Source organism: Anthonomus grandis, chromosome 5 (genome assembly GCF_022605725.1).
Source record: "Anthonomus grandis grandis chromosome 5, icAntGran1.3, whole genome shotgun sequence".
Lineage (NCBI taxonomy): Eukaryota > Metazoa > Arthropoda > Insecta > Coleoptera > Curculionidae > Anthonomus > Anthonomus grandis.
This window is the reverse complement of record NC_065550.1, coordinates 31,736,482-31,762,048: the sequence shown is the minus strand read 5'-3', so window position 1 is coordinate 31,762,048 and position 25,567 is coordinate 31,736,482. Positions and strand designations below refer to the sequence as shown.

The 25,567-nt window shown below is 34.2% G+C and overlaps 1 protein-coding gene across 1 annotated transcript; it reads right to left on the bottom strand.

Moving 5' to 3' along the window:
• Window positions 1–138: 138 nt before the first annotated feature.
• LOC126736064 (cdc42 homolog) lies at window positions 139–23,917 on the bottom strand. The gene is made up of 3 exons (XM_050440267.1): window positions 23,438–23,917; window positions 4,470–4,528; window positions 139–1,314 (listed from the first exon to the last, which is right to left on the bottom strand). Exons 1-3 carry the CDS (start codon window positions 23,703–23,705, stop codon window positions 913–915), a joined length of 729 nt encoding a protein of 242 aa, XP_050296224.1. The 5' UTR covers window positions 23,706–23,917; the 3' UTR covers window positions 139–912.
• Between the last annotated feature and the right edge of the window lie 1,650 nt (window positions 23,918–25,567).

The following is a 25,567-nucleotide window of genomic DNA, read 5'->3' as shown; positions in this document are numbered from 1 at the left end:
ACCGTCAAGATTTTTATACTCGAGAAATAAGGCAAATGGCAGCTTTATGCAAAAGGTCTAGGGGTACCTATGAGTTTGGGTTTTTCCAGTTTTCTTATGATTTGATTAATGGAAATTTGAAATAAAACACAAAACAAATATGATAGTTAAAAAACTGTATATATCATTTAAAAAACACGCTATATCGTAATTAAATGTATAAATTTATATACATGATTACATATATATTATATACTCACATACTAGGCTAAATATCGATACGCAATAATAATTTATACAGTTTAACGAGTATTAATAATTAAGATAAAAGCGAATAATTATATCCGATATTAACAACTAAATATCACAATTTACATATGGAAGTTGAGGGTCTTAGAAACACCCTGTAGTGGTGTTCAATGCTGCCGTGATTTATCTGAGAACAAACAATCATTTATCTAATGATAATGCAAATTGCCCACTTATTGACTATTTTATTACTTTTGGAATTTCGCATTATCAGCCAAAAGTGGATTTGAGATAACACGAAAGATACTGACTGAATGAGAGGAGATTTAAAAAAAAAAGAAACATGTTACCAGGGGCTATATAATCTAAAAATGTAAAACTTTATTTAAAAGGTTCCCAAGCATAAAATTACCATATTATCCCCATTATTGGGCTCTTACAAGCCTTTTTAGATAAAAATTTCCCATTAATTTAAATTCCGAACTTCGCTTCAACGGCCGTTCAAACTTTACAGTTATCGATAATTTTAAAACGCGCCTTGGGAACCATACACTATAAACATCAAATACAATATCACACTTTAAAACACTTTTTTTACGAAAGGGAGCCACGATACCCTCACTAAAACCGAAACTCTCACGTTAATTTCAGACCCAAACCGAGAGATAGCGCCAGCGTCAACGTTTACTTCCAACAACACAGTTTCATATACCACCGCTGTCTGTGATCCACCTTTCGTCTCTTTAGGGCGCAAATGATCGCCTCGTCGAACGCCTCCTTCAAATGGTTACAAGTTTTCGCGGAAGTTTCCACGTAAGTGGCGTTCAAACGTCGCGCCAAATCCCTGGCGTTCATTAGAGGAACTGTCGTTTGTTGTTGTCGTCTGAGACGCGTGAGGGCGTCGAAGTCGTTCACGAGATCAGCCTGGCAACCCACCAGGACCACGGGGACTCCCAGGCGGGTGAGTTCGTCGGCCCACCTCTCACAAGCGGATTTGAAGGAAGAAGGTCGCACCACCGAAAAGCAGAGCATGAACACGTCGGCTCCTGGGTAGCAGAGTCTTCGTAAGGGACCGCCGAGGTCGTCCTAAAATAAAACGGCCATAATCAATTACTTTCTATATTTTCTTTAATCTAATTGTGTTGTTCATCTTATCGGCGATTTCGAAATCATCATGGGACTATGACGTCGCGGCGTATATCTTGATTTTTAAGGTTGGGTCATCAATAAAGTGAATAAACATAATGACATTATTATCAATCATTTGGGGAAATTTGATGAAAAGTTTCAGGAAATCATTAGCGCTATTATTGAGAACATTATTTCCCGGTAACGACTTATTTTAATCATTTAAACTTCCCGCGTTATTATGGTGGCTCGCTGACGTCATCGTGTTTGACAGCAGTTTGTAAGTTGGTATTGATGATCCTTATTGGGAACTGTCACGAATGACACCGTGGATGAAAATGAATAATAATCTTTTAAAGTAGTCAATTTTTGTAGTATTATTTATTGCCACACTCGCTCTATAAGGAATTGTTTCACTATTAGCTCCATCTGTCAGGACGTTATAGATTATTAAAAACATACTGACCGTCATCTTGGGTGCGCTGTCACTAAATCTTTTAAATCTAAATCTTTTTGGTTAGGTTAAGTTGGACAAAAATTTGAAAAGATGTAGGGTTACCAACTAATTGTTTAATGTGCCCTTATGCCCTTTGTTTATTGTTTTGTACCCTTTACGAGCCCTAAAGGCAAGGACAATATTTTTCTGAAACAACTTATTCAGTATCTTCAGAAGATAATGCATTAGAGAGAGACCGAGTTATGTCAAAGACAGTGTGTAAGACAAGGACATATTAAAAATGTTATTTCAGGGAAATTTTAATATTGTTTTTTGTTGTGGTATAGCGATGCTTTTAGGAATATATAATAAATTCAAAGAAATATAGTTGCCATCATAGCTTAAAATGTCTATTATTTAATTTAATGTTAGATCTGTCAAACTTTTCACACGTCAAGATTTGTCAACGGACTTTTTTTTGAGGTTATGTTGCTTGGTGGCCCATGGTTTTTAGCAATCAAATCCAGTTTGTATTGAAATCGTGTTTTATTAATGAAATCGTATTTTTCCTATACTTTCGGCAATATTTGGAATTTTTCAAATTATCACATTTGGTTGGCCATCGTTTGATTATAGACATATGGACACATGACAGGTAAAATGAAAACGGTTCCAACGTTGCCGAAGTTCATATAGTTTTATTCTGTAAATTTGATAATAAATCATGCATAAATTAATCAAGGAAAGGTTTCCTTAAATTTGGGGAAAATATGAACAACACAGACAACCCTGGACTGAAGTCAAATGACGTTACATGTTGACAGATAAAAAGGGTTATGCGCATTCATTATGACAGATGTCTCAATGACAAATGACTCAAAGAATACCACATAACATCCAACATTTTGGGTACGCGATTTTTGTGCCGCAAAACTCACTGATTTGTCACCCAAGGTCCAAGAGCCATTGAATTTGGATTTTTTAAAACATATCGCAACATCAAGATTTTGAGTCACTCGGGCCCCACTCAAATATTTTCTTTTAACTTTTTTAGATTATTATAGGGTGCTTCCTGAAGAGTACTTTGGTCGAAAAAATTAGCAACTTACTAACTTATCCACCTCGTAGGTAAACCTGTCAATATTTCTTGTAAGAATTTGTTCCGCATGGTTATAGGTACAATTAGATTTAGACAAATTCAGACATATTTGAGGATCTTTTGAAAAACTCCTGTCACACTGGCACGCATCTGTCAGTAGAATGTCAAATAATAAAAAGGGTCATTCACGCAGTCATTGTGACAGATGTCACAATGACAGATGACTCATAGAAAGAACTTTCCCATTTACAATAAAACTTCCTCGAAGATCGTTTTGGCGATAAGCGGTGCCGCGCTCTCGGGGTATTATACGAAATTACAAACATTTAAACCTTTCTGATTTATATTATTTCTATTTTGTTTTATTGTCCGCGATACGACACGAAGATACCGTCCGGACTCGTGTATATTATTTAAATTAAACAATAAATAATCCCTAAAGTAGTAATTATCTTTGAGTGAAGAGAAAGTACTATATAACGCGGAATAAGAAGTAATAATATATAGCTTCGAGTCAATATGGCGGCCGTTTGAACATGTCAACCGGGGAAAAAAAATGGCGCAAAAAATGTCCGTTTTCTTTGTTTTATGTACGCTCATAACCAAATAAAACTGCAAAAGAAAATAAAAGAGAAAACCGCATTATTGCGCTCTCGTAACACTTGTTCGCCGTAACCTAAACAAAGAAGAAGTTCGAATCTATTTTGGGTCTTTGTTCTTTTGCTAAACGTACACTGCTCCTACCATTATTTAAATCGAAATACGCAGATGATCGTTTTTTTACTTTTAGCGAGCAGCGTATAATAAACTTTTGATGATGCATAAGAGTTCTTGGTGAATCACGCGTTGTTTTGTCACTTTAATGGTCCAAAATAGAACGTGAAAAAGGAAGGAACTTATGGCTAATTAAATATTAGATGAATTAGAAAATGATGATGAGTGTTCCAAGTTTTATTTACGGGTTTATTAATAAGAGTTTGATTTATAGGGTGTATTTCCAACATTTGGAGTTAATAAGAGATACAACCAATATGACAAGTGACAATTGACAAGTAAAAAGGGATTATTTTTAAGGAATTGGCAAGCCTGCAGATAGGTCTATCGCATAGGGTGTCCTAGCATGTTCAAAAGCGTCAAATTTAAGCAATGTTGCCTGTTCGTCAGAGCGACCACAAAAATTTCCTCGTAAAATGATCAAAAATTCCCTAAAAATACAATAAATTTGTATTTGTTGTAATGGCAACCAACATGGCAACCTTGTACTGTCAAATCATATGGCGATGCACATGGATTATGAAAGAGAGATTGCATTCAACTGATAGATTTGTCAGATCGTTGACTTGACAGATGTGTCAACATGAAATTGACGCAGGTGAGCACACTAGTAGTAGTTTTTTAATATTTAGACATATTTGTCGTATAAGAAAAAATCTGTTTGTTTAAAACCAACCGAGCACAAAAAAATGTGCACTGCAAAATGGCAACATGTATAAATCAACGATTGACATGTGACAACTGACAGGATTGATTTGACGTTGCCAAGTTGTGACATTTTTCTTAGCAAATAATCCAGCTTACCTCTCCGGCCGTATCACAGATTTCCAGTCTAATTGGTTTTCCGTCCACTTGTACGTCCACTGAAACAGAAAAAAATAAAATGGTTACAAATACCCTTCGTACGGCACTGGTTTATTTACAAATAATAAAACAGCGAAACGCACATGTCGCTCTTATATATACATAAAAAGGTAAAATCCCTGCAAACCTATTTAAAGGCAAAACCATTTTGTACCATCGGTACCTGCGTCTTGAACAACACAGATTGAATTTCTACCTGATGCCGATTGTAGGTATATTATTGTTAGGGGGGATTTAAAACCGACCATATACACCAAAACCCATGTAGGAAAAAAAACGCTCGCTCCCACGATATTCAGGTGTTTCGATACTTTATCGACATTGGTAACAATAGAATCGTGGGCATATAAAGGTGTAGTACCCCGTTTTTCCTTGGTCTAGAAATCATCCGGAAGTCGATAAAAAAAGTACCGTTGCTGTAATGCATGTGTGAAGTTCTATGCCAGGACGGTTTATTTATTTTAATATGCCGCCATTTTGTTTTCTTACCGTAATTCTCTATCTTTTTCTGGCGCGCGGTCTTCAACCTTAACCATAGTTTCTTTCCCTGACAATGTTGCCAAATTAATCAATACTTCAGATAGACTGATAAGATGGCGCCACTACATATTTTTTTGTAGTCCTAGAATAAGCCATTTTAATCTATTATCTTGCTCACGATAAATATCAGATTACTGCATCAAAACGAATTCTCGATTAAATAACTTAATATAAGAAGCCAATTTAATAAAAACCGATGATGGCATCAATCAAGCTAATGTTACACTGTCAGCGAAAACGAATTAAAAGTATACACGGGGCGATGCATCGTTTATTATCAAGAGAACACGAAAACCGAGAGTAAATAAAAAGGTCACCGCTAAGGTCACGTGTGCCGGCCTTGGTTCGATTTTTACCGGCGGTTTTCCTTATCTGGTACCGTCTTGAATGGCACCGGTAAGTAAGAAATGGTGACCTCTTATTGCACCTTTTATGGCAGATCGGTTCTTGTATCTCTCTCACTCGCGCCCGAAGGTCATCATAGAGTACTCTAACTAATTCAGGTCAATATTTTACTCGTTTGACATGTTCGCATGTTTTTCCGCTTTTTGTGGATCTATCAAGATGCGTAATTACTCGGCCTATGCCAGGCAATTTACATACAGGATTCGGGGTATTACTCCCCCATATATTGCCATTGATAACTAGGTGACAGTCCGAAAACAAAACTGTCAACTGTCATTTTGTCACGGCACACTTATGTTTATATTGTTTATAAAGAGTACCTATAAAGATCGCATCAGAGATCGTTGAGTTTCCATGGTGAGTCTCTCCTCCCTCCCCCCTTGCTCGCCTATTGTGAACCAATATAATACGCCTACTTGACCGAAATGTTATTGTTATTATTATTTAGGCCATACAGTTGATAATAAATAATAATAAAAAGAAAACAGCTTGTCGCGACTTTGATTAATTTATGAGGCCGCGGCCAGGTGATTGATAAAAAGTTCATTTAAATTGCGAAACAACGGTTCAGGAAATAAAAGTATTTTTTTTTGTGCGAATTTCCTTATCGGGAAACGGGCCAGTCAAGGTGTTTCCTTAAGGTTGGATAAGATATTATTTTTTTTCAATATTATTATTGTTCAAAAAAAATTATGCTTATGTCAAAAACATGTAGCCCGGGGTCCTATAGGTTATTGCGGACATCCGTATGTAGATACATAAGTCAAGTGACTCAGTATATTTCTGCTAGCGAGGTTAGTACCTTTAACAATTTATGACGTCATAAAAATTAATCCGCTGTTTTTGATTGATTTAGCCACTTAAATGCATTTTCAAACATGGCGGCCATTTTGAAAGTTTCAAACTGTCACTTTTTCATTTACTTCCGCCATAAGCCACACCCACATTTTGTGAATAACAAACATTTTAAAGGTGTGCGGGCCATCATGAATCATGAATCAATCAGCTGTTCCCGTGTAATTTGACGTGGCAATATAATATGGATTTTTGTGTGTGACGTCCACGAACTTAAAAATATACCTGGACTGCCAATTCAATGAAAGGTAAATGACCACTACTAGGGGGCCGCCATTTTGCGTGATTGTGTCCTTTCGATGTTGGTCACTCTGACAAATTTTAATTGTGCCAACTGTAGGGAAACAAAACAATTAAAGTTTTTGAGAGGTTATGTTTACAAAAATACAAAATAGAAAGTTACATATAGGTAAGAATTTAAGATAGTTGCGTTAGATCTGTGATTTTTCTGGTACTTCTTTAAGAATTTCGTTAAAATTTATGAAAGAAAGTAATCCTCACCTAAAATGAGACAAAGTTTCAATCAACTTGGAATAGATGCGTGCACTTTAAAATATTTGTTTTATCATTCTGATAATCTTGAATCTTATAAATCCTAATACCATGAAAATCATGATATTCATTTAAATTTTTGCTTGTATTTACTTAACAAATTCAGTTAAAAATACTTATTTTCTTTCTATTTTTACTATTACTAAGTATACTTTCCTTAGTTTTCTAAGTTTTACTTTCCTTCCATGTACAGTGTTTCCACATTAATAGGTACAACCATATATTATTATAAGAATCAAAATATAGATGATTTTATGAGGGTTTGTAATTATAAAGGGTTTATATAGGAAAAATATATTATTCTGTCAACAACTCAATAATATTATTCTATTATAAACAACACAGACGGACAATTCACAATAATTCGGTTTTGAGAAACTGAACCAAATACCTTTAAATAAAGATGGTGATACATTATTCACGTATTAAATAAGGAGAAAGATACATCGCCTGTTCCAGACGATATACCCAAGCGTCGTTTACAAATTGTCAAAAACTAGGCAATCCGCTATACTCACACGTCAAATGTCAACTTCATTACCGTTATTTAATATATTTTTTGTTGGCAACACTAAAAATTTTCAGAGTGACCAACATTAAAAGGACACAACCACTATAAAAATGGCGGTCACCATGCAGTGGTCATTTTTGGGTATCGTGGCCATATGCATTAGCAGTCCAGGTATATTTTTAAGTTCGTGGTGACGTCTCATTCACCTTTTAACCGTTCAGTATTTGTCAAAGAGCCGCCGCCATTTTGTTATATCTTTACCGCATTAACCAGATACATACTTATTTTTATCACAGTATTTCAGTTAAAAAACATTAATATAGCTAAGCCTATTTAAATGGGTTTTCAAACATGGCGGCCGTCGGCCATTTTGAAAGTTTAAAACTGTCACTTTTTCATTTACTTCCGCCATAAGCCCGCCCCACCCACGTTTTGTGAATAACAAACATTTTAAAGGTGTGGGGGCCATTATGAATCATGAATCAATCAGCTGTGTAATTTGACGTGGCAATATAATATGGATTTTTGTGTGTGACGTATCATTCACCTTTCAACCGTTCAGTATTTGTCAAAGAGCCGCCGCCATTTTGTTATATCTTTACTAAGCCTATATAAATGGGTTTTAAAACATGGCGGCGATCGGCCATTTTGAAAGTTAAAAACTGTCACCTTTCGTTTACTTCCGCCATAAGCCACACCCACGTTTTGTAAATAACAAATAATTAACAAAAGGGGTGGGGGAACGTTTGACGCGCGCACCGTACAATTTAAGAGTAAACCCACACCGAAGGCGCTAATAATACCGCAACAATAATAATTCCCACTAATTTATTTTAATTCATTTTAATTACAGTTTATTACGGTGGTAATGTATCCTTCCCGCTTTGGCGTGTTGGAGTCAATAAGGAAGGTTAAACACCTTGATAACTGATGATAAATTACGGAATAAGACGTGCAAAAACGATCAAAATCTAGATGACGTTTTTGCACTATAAATACTCATTTTTTTTACTAGATTATAGTGCTGGCGCCACATACGGATAATAAGACTTGACACGATAATCTGGCAACACCGATAAGTGTTTTTTTTTCTGTTGATGTTCTACCTGGGTACCGACGTAATAAGCGGGTACCCATTGGTGCGTAAAGCCAGCGTCTTGATGGACTTTCTCATATATATGATTTATGTAACTCTAATAAGTTGATGAATCATTCCCGAATACAACAAAAACTAACGTAACTTAATGCTTAGACAATCAACTAGACGAAGCATTTTCAAGACGCCATCAGGTATAAGGTTTCATCAGATTTCCACACTTGTGGCGGGTGCAATTAATAATTTCCGACAGTCTTCTTAGTATTTATATTGCATTACATTATGTGCTCTTACAGGATGTGCATAAATCAAGTGCGCCTTTTTATTATTTGCATGTGTGAATTGCATCTTATTAAAATGTGCTACATTCGTTGCGATCTACAAGAAAAATCATCATTATTTAAAAATTTGACGTGGCGGCCATATTTGCTTAGTACGTTGCCTATTTTCCACCACTTTTCTATTAAGACTAGACTAGTTGAGCGGGTTGCCTATAAATTGTTGATCTGCGAATTTCTTATTATTTGCATGCGTGAAGTCCCCCCCCCCGATTTATTTTTTGAACGGGTGAAAAAAAATTTTTGAAACTTGGCATAAGTAAATTGGTCTATAGATACTATTTTTCACTGTAAACTAGGTAGTTGTAAATTCCAAGATGGCGGCTGGGCGACATCTTGAGAAAAAATTTTAAATAGAAAGGGGGGTCGTGTGGTACCTCATTTTAAAGGTCTCAATGAGTACTTTATAACCCTAAAATATTAGACCCATATCTTAACTCGTTTCAAAATGGCGGCCTAATAAAAAAGTATTTTTTTTTTATTTTAAAGTTTTACATTTTTATGATTTTTGAATAGGTAAAAATCAGTGTACGAAAATAAATGCGTCACTATTTTATTTTGACATAAAAACGACAGTTCTAAATGTCAAAATAACACATAAGCGCCATCTTGAATAAATGCATTGAATAGAAATCTTGTGTTACCTCATTTAAAAGGTTTTATTGAGTACTTTTAATATTTATTACATGGACTCGGTGGACTCCGTTTTGACCTGTCTAAAAGTAACAGCCAAAAAAATACACTGTTGCGATTTTATTAACGTTTTTAATAATAATATACAAATAATTTATAATTTTGGATTTAAAAATTGTCCATAAGAAAAGAAAAGCGAATAAAATAAGAAAAGCACTGTATATGCGATAATAATTAATATACAAACAAAAATCAGTGGATGTTCACAGTTACAATAGAATGACACAATTGACAGTATAAGCGCCATGTTTGATTTGTCACGTGACAGCCCATCAAAACGTGTAACAGAAGAGGATGGAACTGTCAAATCGATTGTGCGAAGAGTTGCCTACCATCAAAAGTCGAGTACAAATATTTAAAATTAAATGAAACTGATAAACGAGTTATTTTTATTCAATAATAATAATTATTACCATAATATAATGCATATATTCTATTTAACCTACCTAAACATTTCGCTCGACTTACCACACGCTTCGTAGAAATCCGATTGCTTCATTAAAAAACAATCATGTTTATTTAAAAACATTTTTAAGTAATATTAAGTGGGATTTACAGTAGCGCGCATCTAACAGGAAAGAACATAAACATTTTATTCGATGAATATTAATTGATTAAAGGGGTCTTTCTTGCATAATCGTCATGCTGGCGTTGCATTTCTTTGCATTGCATTATTAGATGACAAGTTTTAGAAAAAGTTCAGATTATATGCCAAGGGGGCGAAAGGTAACTCCCCTAAGGGCGAAACTAATAAGCTTCCCAGCAAACTTCGAGAATCTATTAGAAATTCATTATTTTTGCATTATTTAAGAGGTATAACAAAGAAAGTCAAACTGCGAGGCGCGTGTTATGAAAATACATATTTGTTTAACGTTTAGCGACAGTTTAAAATATGGTTGACAATATATTGCATCATCAGATATTCATGAATTTATGTTTTGCATGTTATGATCTTGCGATACTGAGGTATCAGGTGTGCGTACGTTGATGTATTTTTAAGCACCATTTTATCGTTTTTCTTTCCACGGAAAACACTATTTTCGCATCGGAAATGTATTTACCGACACCACACGACGAACGCGAAATGGCTTTTCCGTAAGTTAAATCGCGGCAATTCCACTTACCAAGGTATATCGGGGGGGGGGGGGCCATATAAATCCAAAACTACCAAACTTTTCGGCGATAAACCCCGTGCCGCACTCGATTTATTCAACAAAACGCTTTAAAATCCCACCCCTTATTTACTTTCGGAAATGAAATTCATCCCTTCACGTGCCTCGAGTACGTCCTCGGCATTAAAACCGGATTTTTGGGGTGACAAACACAAACATATATATTTTCATGCAAATTTCATTTGACGTTTGTTTTGCCGCCATTTTGTTTAATATCTTGACACATGACGCATGTCAAAGCACTAAACTAAAGCCATATTTTAGCGAGTAAGCGGTTTTAAGCGGCTTTAAGCGTCTTTAAGACATCTCATTCGAGCGATCAAGTCATGACGTCACCGTATAAGGCGCTTTAAGCGTTTGTTAGCGGTCTCCCGAGACCGCTAATAAACTCGATATGTCAAAGTCAAAGGGAAGCTATACAAACAATAATAAACAATAAATATTTATATCAATTTTTTGATATTTTTTTAGAATAGAAGCATTATATTTCTTAGTATTAGTTTTATTTATTTTATATTAATGTCTCATATATATTAACATTTAAGACATCCAAACCAAATAAAAATGCAGAAAATAATAAATAATCAAAAGAGCGAATAGATTTGCAAAAAAATACAGTGAAGAACGTAAAGGTGAGGTTGCGGGTATTTTTTTTAAATTGATTTTTGATTAGTTTGGGTTTATTTCTGTGTGAAAAAAAATATGAGTGAGGTTATGTTTAACCCAGTAACTTTTTTGTTTATTGTATTTCCTCTTGATCTGATCCTTAAAATGTATGAGATCGGATTTAGTTAATTTAGTATTTAGACTAAAAACGTTTTGAAAACTTAGACAAATGGGTGTTTTCATGGTTTAGGTCAGTCTCCAAAGCGAATGCAATACCGATGAAAGGTATAGCTAATATTTACTAATATTTAGACTCTGACAGCTGTTAGACATGACGTCATTCGAGCGCAACCAGATAATGACGTAACGCTTAAGACATTGTAAGGCAACCCAGTAAGACGCTTACTCGCTAAAATATGGCTTAAATTGTCAATAGAACCCCCTGTCAACGGATGACATGTGACATATTGCCAAGTCAAATGCAACCCATTTAATATTTTGAGTATGTTGGTTTTAAAGGTAAAGTCCAGTTCAGAGATCTATTAGAATCTTTGATGTGTCGCAGATGCCGCACTAACTAGTCCGTGGGTCTATGTCGTATTTATTGTCGCATGATATACATGTTTAAATGGCAAAATTTTATATTGTTTATCTATGAAATCATTTTAAATATACATAAAACCCCATGTTGTATACTATTTTTTATTTGTCTTTCGAAAATGTCCATTTTTAAAAAGAAAATAATATCACAAGAAAATAATATCAAAAAATTGACCGCGGACTAAAATCCAAGCATTTTATAAATCATTTTAAACACTTGCAGCACTCCCAGACTGTCACCTCTTTTTAGCTAGTCCATTAAACAAAGATAAAACACCTGCGATCTGGCGATTCCTACTTTAAGTTGTGCAAGTGATTGTGTATCTCTCTCTATCCCACTGATTTTGAGGATTACGGGGCCGTACGCAGATAAATTTTTGGACCGTTTTTGTATTATTTTCGTCGTGTTTTTAAAGAGATCTTTAAGGATGGGTCTATCGCCTTTAAAATAGTTGTTGGATGGGTCTATCACCTTTAATAGTTGGGGGGGGGGGAGTCATGTGAGGTTATTATTTGATCTGTTTTGCCGGTTTTGCTTTTTTAGTTTTTTACACGTTAATTAAAGTGGAGAACTTAGAATTTGGCCTGTATTCGTCTAAATTTTTTGCAGTTTTTAATGTGAGGAAGCGTGTTTTATTATTTGTGTTTGTGGATTTGTTTTAATATTATACTTAAAGACCTTAAAATGTTTCGACCCTGGAAAAATAGGCACGAAAATTTGGCAAATGAAGAGGACAGTGTTTGTGCCAAACAGCAAAAAACAGCGTTTTTAACAGGGGTTCCATATAGTACAATATGCTATTTTGTAAAAAGAGGGATTAAAGACAGAAAAAAAAGGAAAGATGCAGGACAATCAAAGGGACTTGACATGGACATTGCCAAATTGCTAAGGGAAGTTGTGTATTCTAAATACAAAAACAACGAGGTTCCAACTATAGAGATGGTTAAGGACACCTTATCGGCAAGGGACAAACATTTCAACCTTGCGGAGATAACCTAATAAAACTTGGATTTAAATTTAAGGTGGTTAAAAAAAGGGCTGCTGTAATGGAAAGGACTCGAATTGTCAGGTGGCGTTTCTTAGCGAGATTCTTGTAAACCTCTCTTTATATTTCAAAAAATCCTAACTCTTTTTTCTCTTTTTATCTTAGAAACAGCTACTCTTATTCATAAATGTCCTAAACCTCCCTCTAACACTGGTCATATGACTCGCCAGGTTAACGATTTTCCCTTACCAATCCCTACATCCTCCCTCACCAAGAACTCACTTATATACCTTAGCAAAAAGATTTACAACCATGTTCCTCTATGTATCAGACAAATTTTAGAAGTTAAGAGATTCAAAAAGGAATTAAAATCACTTTTATTATCCAGGGCATATTATAGCCTTGACGATTTTTTTAATGATACCTTTTAACCTGTGCTCTGACATCATTTTAGTGTTTTAGTTTTGTTTCCTGTTAAATAATGTAATTTACTTCTTCTAAATTCTGTTTTATTGACAGCTTTACTTATTTTTTAATGAAATTTATCAAAAAGATCCTTTTTTTTCTCAATCTGTTATGATCCATTTTAGTAATGTGTGTAAATTTTATGGTAAAGTGTTTTAGATGTTATGTTTGTTTGAAATTTAAAGTGAATTTGGAATTTTTTAGTTTTTAGGATGCTTGTACACAAGATTTTGTTGTCTTACGTAATATAGCACATTTTCTTTCTTTCTTTCTTTCTTCTTATTTGGAAAATATTAAAAAATTTCGGGAGAAAGAAAGATCCATATATTATTTAGATGAAACCTGGTATGATACACATGACATGGCAAAAAAGGGTTGGACTGATAGTTCTAACAAATGTGTCCTAAAAGATGTTCCACCGAACAGAGGATCTCGGATGATCATTATTCATAGTGGTTCAAAAGAGGGTTGGGTGAAAGATGGACTGAAATTGTGTGGCAAAAAATAGAAGAGTGCAATGTGGACTATCATAGAAACATGCATGCAGGTATATTTGAAACCTGGTTTGAGAAAACATTAATTCCAAATTTAAAGGAAAACAGTGTCATCCCGTTTCATTATAAATTGGGATAATGATGAATCTGATGCAGAAATTGAAGATCTGTGGCTAAACTAGTTATTGTTGCATATGGTAAGAAAACCCTTTTTTTATTAATTAAACAAGTTACAATTTTTTTTACAGCTTTCTGCCTCTGTTTGTCCTTCAGCGATACAATAAAGACTACTTCTTCCTGCATTCTCTGGAAAAAAGTCAATTTTTTGCCATAGTAAGAAAACCCTTTTTCTATAAAACCAGTTTAATTTTTTTTTACAGTTACTGCCATACTTGTTCTGTCTCAGAGAGGCAAGACTACTTCTTTCATAATTTACTGGAAGAAAAAAGCCTATTTTACATCTGAGTTGTAATTATTTAAAAAAAAATTTTAAATTTATTATTAATTTAATTTAAAAATTCTTTCTGCTACTCGTGTACACTTTTTAGATCTGTTTTAGTATCCAAATGCTTTATTGCGACTGTGCGAGATGAAGTTGGAATCTTAGCGGCAACAAAGAAACTGGTTCCTTCCTTAATGGAAGAAACTGCTAAAGAAAAAAAGGAAAAATTGAGTTTAGAAAATTGTATTAACTGTTTGGGCCAGATTCAAATGAGTAATTTTAAGATTTTGTATAAGAATTTTAGTTTTTAGTATAAGCATTTATTTTTGTTAATTTTCATCTAATCTCTCCTATTATGCACAATAACTATATGAGGCAAACAAATTAATAAATATTACTAAAGTGTTAAAATTATTAAAGTGTGTTTTTTTATAAGTAAAACTTGTATCTTTTACACACATAAGATATAGACAGCTAGATAATTTTTAATGTAAAAGTTTATTTTAAAAAATATACTTTCGCTTTTCTGACTACATAATTACTTTTTATAAAAAGAAGTTGGTATTAAATATAGAGATGAGGGTTTTCATGAGTATATTATTATAATAATATATCATAATATGTATTAATTAAAAAAAAACAATAATAAAGGACATTGAATGTGGTAGCCAAAATCCCCGTTAATAATAACCACCAAATAAAAATAAATCTAAATACCCAAAAAAAGGAAATTATAAAATTTGAAGATAAACCAAAACATTTTACCCTTGTGTGTCAAAAAGTAAATCTTTAATGCCTTAATCCACAGAATAAATGGGTCTAAGTAATTCGTACCACCTATTCTCTCATCACTTGTTATAAACATCCCACTTATGACGCTAAAAACTAAACTTATTAAATTAAAATTTTTGGTTAGACTCATTTTACGTGCTTAAATTTTATATTTAAATAAAATATTATCTTGCTATCAACTATCCTAAATTTCTAACTTAATAAAACTAAACCGAAAAATCCCCAATAATAAAGTTTTAAATACAAATAAATTTTAAGGCCGGACCTGTGCAACTTTTCACGCTTGAGTGACTGTGATTGAGGTCAGACGTCTAACAAAATAGTATGTGGGCGCATGTAGTCAAATTATAGGAATCAAATGTATAAATTCTTAAAAAAAATGCTTCAAACATTTATTTATTTTATGAAATGATTAAATATCGCTTAGAATATTACTTTATGACTCTTTCCACATAAAATTTTGCGATTTAAACATGCATGTCATGTGACAATTTAAGCAACACCGGCACACGTACTATTCGCGGCACATCAAAGATTCTAATAGATTTCTGAACAGAACTATAATGTTATTCTTTTTTGATTTGTAAATTGTCTTCCAAGTGACATTTAATTAACAACTCAGGTAATGTAAGTTTACATATCCGATGGCGCCACCGTACGTAGGTTATTAGGCGCCATATTCAAACGGGAGAAACATATACATATCTATCTCGTTTCCATATAAAATGACCGAGTCGCCGCTGGTTAATCGAAGAACCTACCTGGCGGTAATCGGAGTCGGTGCTACGGTTCTGGCCGGGGTGCCCCCGACCCCCGCCCTCTCCCTTGTCCGGCACCGAAGAAGTGTTTCTTAACGTCGTGAAATAACGGCCTTTCTTTCGGTATCTTTGTGCACCAGGAGGTCGTTCTGTGGTGCCGCGCTGTCCCTTATATACCAGCTGAAGATCGAAGAAGTTGTTGTTTTTTTTTCTTGTTAGAATTAGGCGTTTTATTATGAAGATGCACAGTTGAATGAACGTGGGGGAAAATGTTGATACAACTAAGAGTTCTTTGCTTGGAACGGAATAACTTTTAATTGAACAGCACCTACGAAACTTTATATATATAAATATAATTGATTTCGAGATTTATCACGTTTTTTTGCAATGAATTATCAGATACGATATATTATTATTATATGTATAGAAATCGGATCGTATGTTATAGGCGTATCGAATTCTATGTGTATATTGTTTGCAAAAAAAAGGGATTATTTTAAGGAGACCCTGACAAGCAATAAAAATATAATTTGAAAAGTGTTTTGTTTTTATTAAAGGCGTAGTTGGACAGTCAGAATTAATTCCAGAGCAACATGAAACATCCGATTAGATAAGATGTGATTCACGATATAATAAAAAGCGGGGACTGCACTGGTTCCTACCAGTACAGGTGTGCGATGAGTCCTTGAGTCCGAACAGACAAAGAAGCTGAGAAATAAAGGTATCTTTTCCGATCACTTTTTGGTTATCTCACGGTGAAATCTGTTCTACTCCCGTCCTGGAATAAATTAATTCAATTTTAATCGGCTATGTACCGCGACCAGTACCAAGAAACCATATAAATTGCCATAAAACTTATAAATCTAGCGCGATAAACCACTATAAAAATTGACTTTATTGGTAGTTGGTATAACATAACCTTAAATCGTTTCGGTAATGACAAGTAATAAATTATATATGTCATTTGTATATTATTATAAGAGCGTAGCTCTTATGGTGGGACGCTTCCTTTTTGGAGTTTTCGCACGACCTCGGGACTCGGCAGGACAAAAGTGCCTATAACTTTTTTTCTAATTAGGATAGAGAAGTGATTTTTACCTTTTTATAATCTAGATATATGAGGCTACAACTGTATCAACTACAATTTTTTATTTGTTTGTTTAGTTGGGAGGGGGAAGCTTTAAAACTCGATTTTTTCCGCGTGCTTCGATACAGGTCTCAACGGTTGTTTGAATTTTATGAAATTTAACGGGTCGATTAGACCTCATCTCTAGATGGACTGTATACTTTTTGGTAATTCTCAGCATACGGGAAGTATTTTTTTTAACGCTCAAAGTTTCAAACATTTGTAATATTCTAACCCCTCTGACGGTTTAACGGTATTTTTCCGGAAATAGTGACTCACAGAAGATGTGTGCGCCTCATCGAGAGCTATAATTTTTATTTAGGACTTTTTTTGAAAAAAAATGTTTTTAAGAGAAAAATCAAAAAAACCCAAAAAAATTTTTTTTTTTTTTTAATTTTTTCTCTGTAAAATTTTTATGGTACAAAATTTAAAAAAATTTCATTTGGATTAATTAAACCTGCATCCTTTCCGAATAAAACGGTGTATTAAGTTTAACGCTATCGTTTGGCATCATTTTTGCACTGAAACACGCGGAATTTATCTGGCTATAATCCACTAAATACCGTTTTGTTTAAAATATCACCATTTTCCAAGAAAATGTAATTTTTCATGAAAGGTCTCAAAATATGGGTCAGCTGAATATTGGTACCCCACCGGGCCCGATGATCAGGGTATAAAAACTAATGTGGTCTAGCACCCAACAAGTGCGCGACTCCATGGCAACGAAACCGGCGATTTTCGCCCGTTTCGAAATTTAACTACTAAAATTGATTGGAATCGGTCCAGAATTGATGTTAAACTGTTCCTAAGGCTTTATACTATTTTTCCATGTACAAATCATAAGGTAAAAACCTTTTTTTATACTCGAAATCATCGTCTGAAAATGGTCGATTTTGACGTCTATGCGAGATTTTAATGCCGACTTTTACGGCGGTTTTGACAGCATCACGTCAACGTGGATGAATTGGCTCGGACTTGCTTCCTAATTTCATTGATAAAATGCTTAAAATAGCTCAGAACTTCCTGAAATTGGTATGGAATTATTCAAGAGACTCTGGAGAATCCGAACATGTGCATATCTTTTACCAAATCGGGTTCTTTTAGCCGTGATAATTCGGCAACGTTTGACGTTTTAGTATTTTCCGTGTAATATTATAATATTCATGCGACACAGTGTCTATACAAGGCATTTTGCTAGACAAAAATTACAACACAGTGGGTCCTAATGATAAAAAAAAATCTAATCGGGATTTAATGGGTATTATTATTTTATGTGGTAATTTTTTTTTTTGAAACTTTTTTGGTATTTGCCCGATTTGAATGAAATTTGGTATTTGGGTTTGGTTTAGGGTATAATTATAAATTTTTTACAAATTTTTAAAATATTGGGTTTTAGGGTTACGTGACTACCAAAACTTATTTCCCTATGGGTCCGATTTGATTGAAGTTTGGTATTCGGGGTTCATTTAGGAAATAATTATTGATTTTTAGCAAATTTTTTAAGTATTGACTTTTAAAGTCACGTGACAATTAAAACTTTATTCCTATGGGTCTGATTTCAGTGAAACTGCAGTCATATTATATATTAAAGCATATACTTAATTTCGAGCGGAGCTCTTATCACATCATGGTTCTGTGAAGCATGATACCCCAAAAACCGTGTCTCAAAGCTTCTAAGACATATAACGCGGTGAGTAGCGTTGTCGGAGCAACTATGCTTAACAATTTTCAATGGTTATTTCGACTTGAATTGTATTTAAAAAACTTTCTACTGACCAAAATTAAGGAAAATTTCTACTGGTCCCAACTGATCAAAGTGTACTTGTTGTGTATTGCCACGATGCCAAATGTTACATTAATTGTTTTCTCGTTGTGTCTATGTGTAATTAAATATTCAAATCTGTTGTTCGATGGTTAGAGGTCTTCGTCAACCTCAACTCATTTTGACAATAACAATAATCTGTCAAATGTTATTCGTATGTTAAGGCCATCCCAGACGAACTTGCACAAGATCATAACATCTTAGATAAGGGGTATGTACCGTTATCAACTGTCAGTACTGAATTTACTGGACGTCGTTCCAATATATGTTTCAGTTTACTGATTCAGTACTGATTTACGTCATAAATGCGTCAGTGACGTCATTAATCTTTACTGGATTGACTGGGGATAAAAGCTACTGTGGGTACAGTAAAATAGTGGGGGAATGTCAAAACTGTCAGAAGTGTTGTTGATGTTTTGAATCTTCTTGTTTACGTTGTGGGAATTATTTTCCAAGTTCAAAACATAAATTGTTCAAAATTTACCACCTAAAAAGCTCTTATACAAAGCACTAACCTGTTTGGGCTCCTTCGTATTCTTCCGGTGTAACTTCAATCTGGTATTCAAAATTATTTTCTGCGTCTATTATTCTCACCATCTTGCTTTTTTCAGTCATATTTATTTTATCAAAAAATGTGGTCTGGTTTTAATAAATCAAAATACCGTACAGGAAAACAAAACAGAAACAAGTAATTTGGTTTTATAGGTGATGTTGTAGTTGTGAAAACAGTGCTGAAAACTGTTCCTGTTTTGGAGCAAAATAGCACGCTGTAAGTAATCGGAACGACAAATTACAGTAAAATCAGCACAGTACAATCCTGTACTGACAGTTGAAAACGGTACATACCCAAGGTTATATAATACCAAAACACACAAATTACATAGCATAAAAAATTAGAAACGACGATTTTTGTTGGCGATTCTCGTCTTGAGGTGTCATCCTCCGTGTTTTTAAGCGCCATTTTAAAAAATGAAAATGCTATATATTCTGATTATTCATCAATGACAATTAAGCGTCATGTGACCTAGAAAAAACAGATTTGATTGGTTGTGCATAGCATGGCTCCATAACTTGTTCATTCTTAAGGCCAACCCCAGATAAACTTGCATAGACTCATAAGAGACTTTGACCAATCACAGGCCAGACAGCGGCGGCCATATTGCTTTTGCATAAGGATTTTCCATGTTGTCAAATATTACATTGTTTTCCCGTTGTCTGTATATGTCATTAAATATTCAAACCTGTAGTTCGATGGTTGGCGGCCTTGCTCAAAGTCAAGATCATCAATAAAATTTGTTTAATACAGTCATCATTATCGGTATAACCTAACCGCAACTCGTTTTGCAAATGACAATAATAATCTGTGAAATGTCAGTCGGATATTCGGATATTGCGGTGCCAAATGTCAGAACATGTTTTCTTATTTGGGCGCCTTTTTGCCACCTGATGTGACGCCGAATTTGCCTTATAAAATAAATAAAATGTCATATATATAAATACATATATTATTATGTTAATAAAATTAAATTCTTTATAGAACTTATGAGAATTATAACCTTATATCAACTCATTTTGACAATGATAACAAATAGACTAATCATTCACGTCAAATGTCATCTGTCATATATAAGTTTCACGTTGTCAAATGTCACAACGATTGTTTTCCTATTGCGGCCCCAATACACGACTCGGGCATTATTATGTTGATTAAATCTTCAAAATTAAAAACCGTTTTTCGTTGTTGGTTGACGGCCTTGACCAAGGTTATTAAGATTATCAATGAGACAAACTTTATTATATAAATATCTTCGTGGGTTGACTATTTCCTTTTTTTTATTAATTGAAATTTAGTAGAATTCCAGTCTTATTATCCGTTACAAACAAATACAACATGTCTTTTGTACATTATTGTCACGTTTCCAAGTATGGTGAACTTGGCAACGTTGGTGCATGATAATAATAATAATAATGATAATTATTCTAGCGAAAGAAGCAAAGTAAAAGGCCAGACAGATAGGCAGCTGGTTGGTGCACCGGGTACTTCGTTATACGATGGCGACTTCTTGGTTCTACAGGTATGAGTTTCTTTGTCGGATAGGAGGGAATAAAAACACGAAATAAACGTCCGACTCCGGCTGGTTTCCTCGCCATAAATTATATACATATCGGTTTTTTCGCCCAGGCGGGTAATTATTGTTAATCAACCGATGCGTTTTGCTTTCTTTTATGCGCCCTGCGCGGCTACAAAAACAGTTATGTATACTTATGTACAACAGTACGACGGCACCCAGTATCAATAAAGTTAAGAGAACATTAAACGGTGATTTATTTAATTATATTTTATGTAAATACGTTTTTAGTTTAAAGTAAATTTAATGCGCCGGTCCGGTGTTGTCAATTTGTTTCTGAACAACGCCATGGTGTATTAAAAATTGTGATAACAAATAGTGAGGTTATGTGGGTCACATGTTTGGGAAATGGCTGCTGATAAAATCTAATTAGTCTTTAGAGAAAATAGTGTGAATAAATAGGAAATTACGTGTTGAAGTATTCTAAAAACTCAAACGCGTCGATCAGTGCCAAAAATGTTCAGAAGAAAAGGTGAAATAGTGCAAAAAACCGTGAATTAAGGTTATGTAGGTTGGAAATAGATGCCTGAAAAAATCCTATTTTTTTAGGCAAAATAGTGTGAATTACTGTGAATAAATATCCGGTGTTAAACTGCTATAATAATTCAAACGCCTCAGTATCATAAAGTGCAAAGGCCTTCGAAAAATTAGAGAGAATTGACACCGGTCTGTAGTTCTCTATTCTGCCATGGTCGCCACTCTTAAACACTGGACATATTTTAGCCTTTTTCCACTCTTCCGGAAATGTATTGGTCTTGAGTGATAAGTTGAAGATTTGTAAGAGTAGTACAGCCTGGGCCGATGCACAGTCACGCAAAAGAAATGAAGGTATTTGGTCAGGACCCGCAGTTTCTTTGTTTTTTAACTTCTGTAAAGCTTTTCTTACATCTGCCTCAACAAAAGATTGGACCAAAATGTTGTCTGAACCATATGTATCAGATTCTTTGGGCTGAGCAGTAGAGGACTCAACATAAACACTCCTGAAAAAATCAGAAAAAGCATTTACAATACTTTTAGGACCCACAACAGTGGTATCTTTATAGCTCATAGAACCTGGAATGCGAGAGTTGTTTCGTTTAAGGTGAATGAACCTCCAGAATTGCTTTGGATCACTCCGAATAGCTGATAACAATATGCAAGAAAGGCAGCAAATTTGGACCACTAAATTACAGGCCAATGAGCATCTCTTCTTTATTAAAAGCCTTAACATCCTTTATTCTAAAAAAACCGAATCATCACTGAGAACTACATGGCTCCTACTTACCTGCCTGAATGACTAGATACAAGCAATAGACAATTAATAGACGTGCTTTATTTAGACTACGAAAAAGTACCTCATGACCGTCTCTCTTTTACAAGTTGAATCGTTTTGCTGGAATAAGAGGACCAATATTGATATTTATACAGAACACAGACAAATCTAGAACTTTCAGAGTCAGGGCCAATGGACACCTTTCAGAACCAAAGGCAGTGTTCTGTGGCATTGTTCAGGGTTTAATATTTGGACCCGTGCTATTCACATGCTATATTGCGGATTTAGGTAAAAACTTGCAAACTAATAGTCAAGTTTTTGCAGATGACAGGAAGGTTTACTGCAATCCATTGACTGATTTTGCGCCATAGAATCCTGGACGCACTTATGAAACTCAACACCAACAAATGCACTACTCTGCATATAGGAAAAGGCAATCCACAAATTATTTATAACATCAACAATACAAACATATCAGCTGTAAATGAGCAAAGAGACTTAGAGGTTGTAATAACAAAAAACCTAAATTGAGAAATCCATATAACTTAAAATGGCGACAACATACAGCGAGATCATTTTGCAAAAAATCTCTTATGAAAGCTACATAAGAAAAATGTGTGTGATATTTATCAGAGCGAAACTTGAGTACTGCCATACGAGGATAAATTAAAGCTATTCAATTTACCAACTCTGGGAGAAAGGAGACAAAGGGAAGACCTATTTAACTGATTATCACTTCAAAAGTTTTAATTAAATAGAAGATATCTATCTATCTGTGGAAATTGTAAACGATTTGGCAAAGTGAGAGTGTTGAATTTATTGTGCAGTCAGGCGACGTTGCCAAGTTTCAGTGCAACCAATAGAATCACCCTGTACACCTCGCATACACGCGCTATCATATGTAAATAATTAAGTTACACATTGATAATTTAAAATTTGGTTAATAATAAGATAAGTATGACTTTTATAAATAAATATATTGATATTTAACTCACAAAACATAACCTAACTTTTGGCAATTTTTTATCTCGAGAGCTCTTGGAATTCTATTGTTATTGTCGTAAAATTATGGAACTTTTGGCAACTTGATACCACAAGCTATTAAATCTGACTATACTGAAAAAAAAATTAAGAAATTCATGGATTTTCCATTGTAATTATCCTAAGTAATATTGACGTATGACGGTGTAACTCCATAGTCACTTTTCACCATAAACTCTTGGACTATTAATTAATTAAATAAATAAATTTAGATAGAAACTTCCTCGACTTACCATTGTAATTGTCGTATGCGGTGGGCACATATTCGCTAGGAAAACTATCGTTACTATAAGAGACGGCCAGTGCGGTTTTTCCCACCTGTTTGTCCCCGACTATCACGCATTTTATTCGTTTTTTGTCGCGTTTCTTCCGGTCGTTTTTCTGATTTTTCCGGTTCGCGCCCGTACTAATTACGCTCGCCTGATTAGTAATATTGGGGGACAACAGTAGGGGCTGTTTCGTGTAGTGCAGAACCGGGTTACATTGGGGAGTCATTTTCATTATTATTTTAATTATCACTAATTTCAAAAATTTATTTTTTAATGGGCTGTTTTAAGGGGTGAAACGCCCCATGACCCCTTCGAGATGAAATTATTGAAAAAGAAAATTCGCGAAAATTCAAACGAGCGACGGAGCGTGAGCGACAAGAACGTATCGGCGACAATCACGGGGAGAAATGTGAGTGAACTGAGTCATTTTCACGATTACTCGAGTTTACTAAACGAGTACGGAACGATAAAGTGAGCGAGAGGGAGCGATGTCGTTTTTAGTTTACCTTTTACCTGTTGCTGCGGTTGGTTGGATAAGGCAGTGGCGGTACGCGTGGGTGGATTTTTTTTAATTAGTTTTTTTAATAACTCTAGCTCATAGTACTACTATTGACTATCACTTAACTAAGTCAATTTTATCGTTTTTACTACCTCTGGTTCATTCCTTTGTTTGGTCCTTCGAAGCGGGTTTTCCGATTTGTTGCTCAATAATATGATTTCATTTTTCATAAAAGTTAGCCACGAATTTTTTAATTCACTCTTCTTAGAAAAGCAAATTAACTTTAAGCGTTAACAACATGGTGCATGATTTTGTTTATATCGATATATGCTTTCATCCTTACATCAAGCATTCTTGTAGATTTTTTGACATGAATGACAATTGACATCTATCGCCAAGGAAACGCTTGCAGTGATTGTTACCTCCATTTCGGTATGCAACCCACTCACCAAGTACTACAAAAGAAATTTTCTATATATTATTTAATTACGACAAAAAATGATATTCATTGAGAATATTATTTGATATTCGTAACGTTATCTAAAGAGAAAATTTATTCCAAATCATCGTTTTCTGCCTAAATTTATTTTTATATTATCGACATATACTACCAAGTAACTATTATTATAGTTATACCATCTTGTTCTATTCTAGTAATGATGTTATATCTCATTTGCTTCTAAAAAATATCGATGCGTTTGCCCAGCTCTACGTTGATTAACGATTGTTACATCGATAATGTTGGTAGGCAACCAGCTTACCAAGTAATCCAAAACGAATTTTGTGCTTAATATTAAACTACGACAAAAACCGAATTCAGAACATGATTATCTTTGCAAATATTGTTTCATGCATTATAAACAGCAAAAAATTCACTAAAAATCACACAAATCCTCTCTCTGTCTTAATTTATTTTTAAAATATCGATATGCACATCCTTAACTAGTAACTTAATATTAATATAGTAATGATTACTATATAGTATAGGATTTTGTTCTATTCTAGTATTAATGGCATTTTGCGTGACATTTGTGAAAGACAATTGACATTGCCATCGCCTAGGAAACGCCAGCAAATGTTGACTTGTAGATGCCAGCATGATGATTATAATTATTATCATTGTGGACCAAGTAGCATATTTAATTATATAAATCTTTATGTTAATCAGCTCTATATTACTTTAGATTATAGTTACATTTATTGTATTAGTGCTTAAGGATTAATTATCACATATGTATTTAAGCCCTCTTTTGCCTTCTTAAAATATCGATATGTTTACTTAGCTCTATTTTAATAAGCGATTGTTTCATCGATAACCTATGCAGCAGCCCATTATCCCGATTATATAAAACGAATTTTGTGTTTATTATTAAATTGCGACAACAAATAGGATCCAAAAGATGATATTCTTTAATATTTGTTACGTTATAAAAACGAACAATTCACTAAAAATCATCGGTACCTGTCATAATTTAATTTTTATATATCGATATGCACAGCCCTATCTAGTAATTATTATTATAGTTTTTAGTGCTGTTTTCAAACATCCCTCTTAACCTAGTTCTAAATTCAACCATATGTAGAATATAGGAATA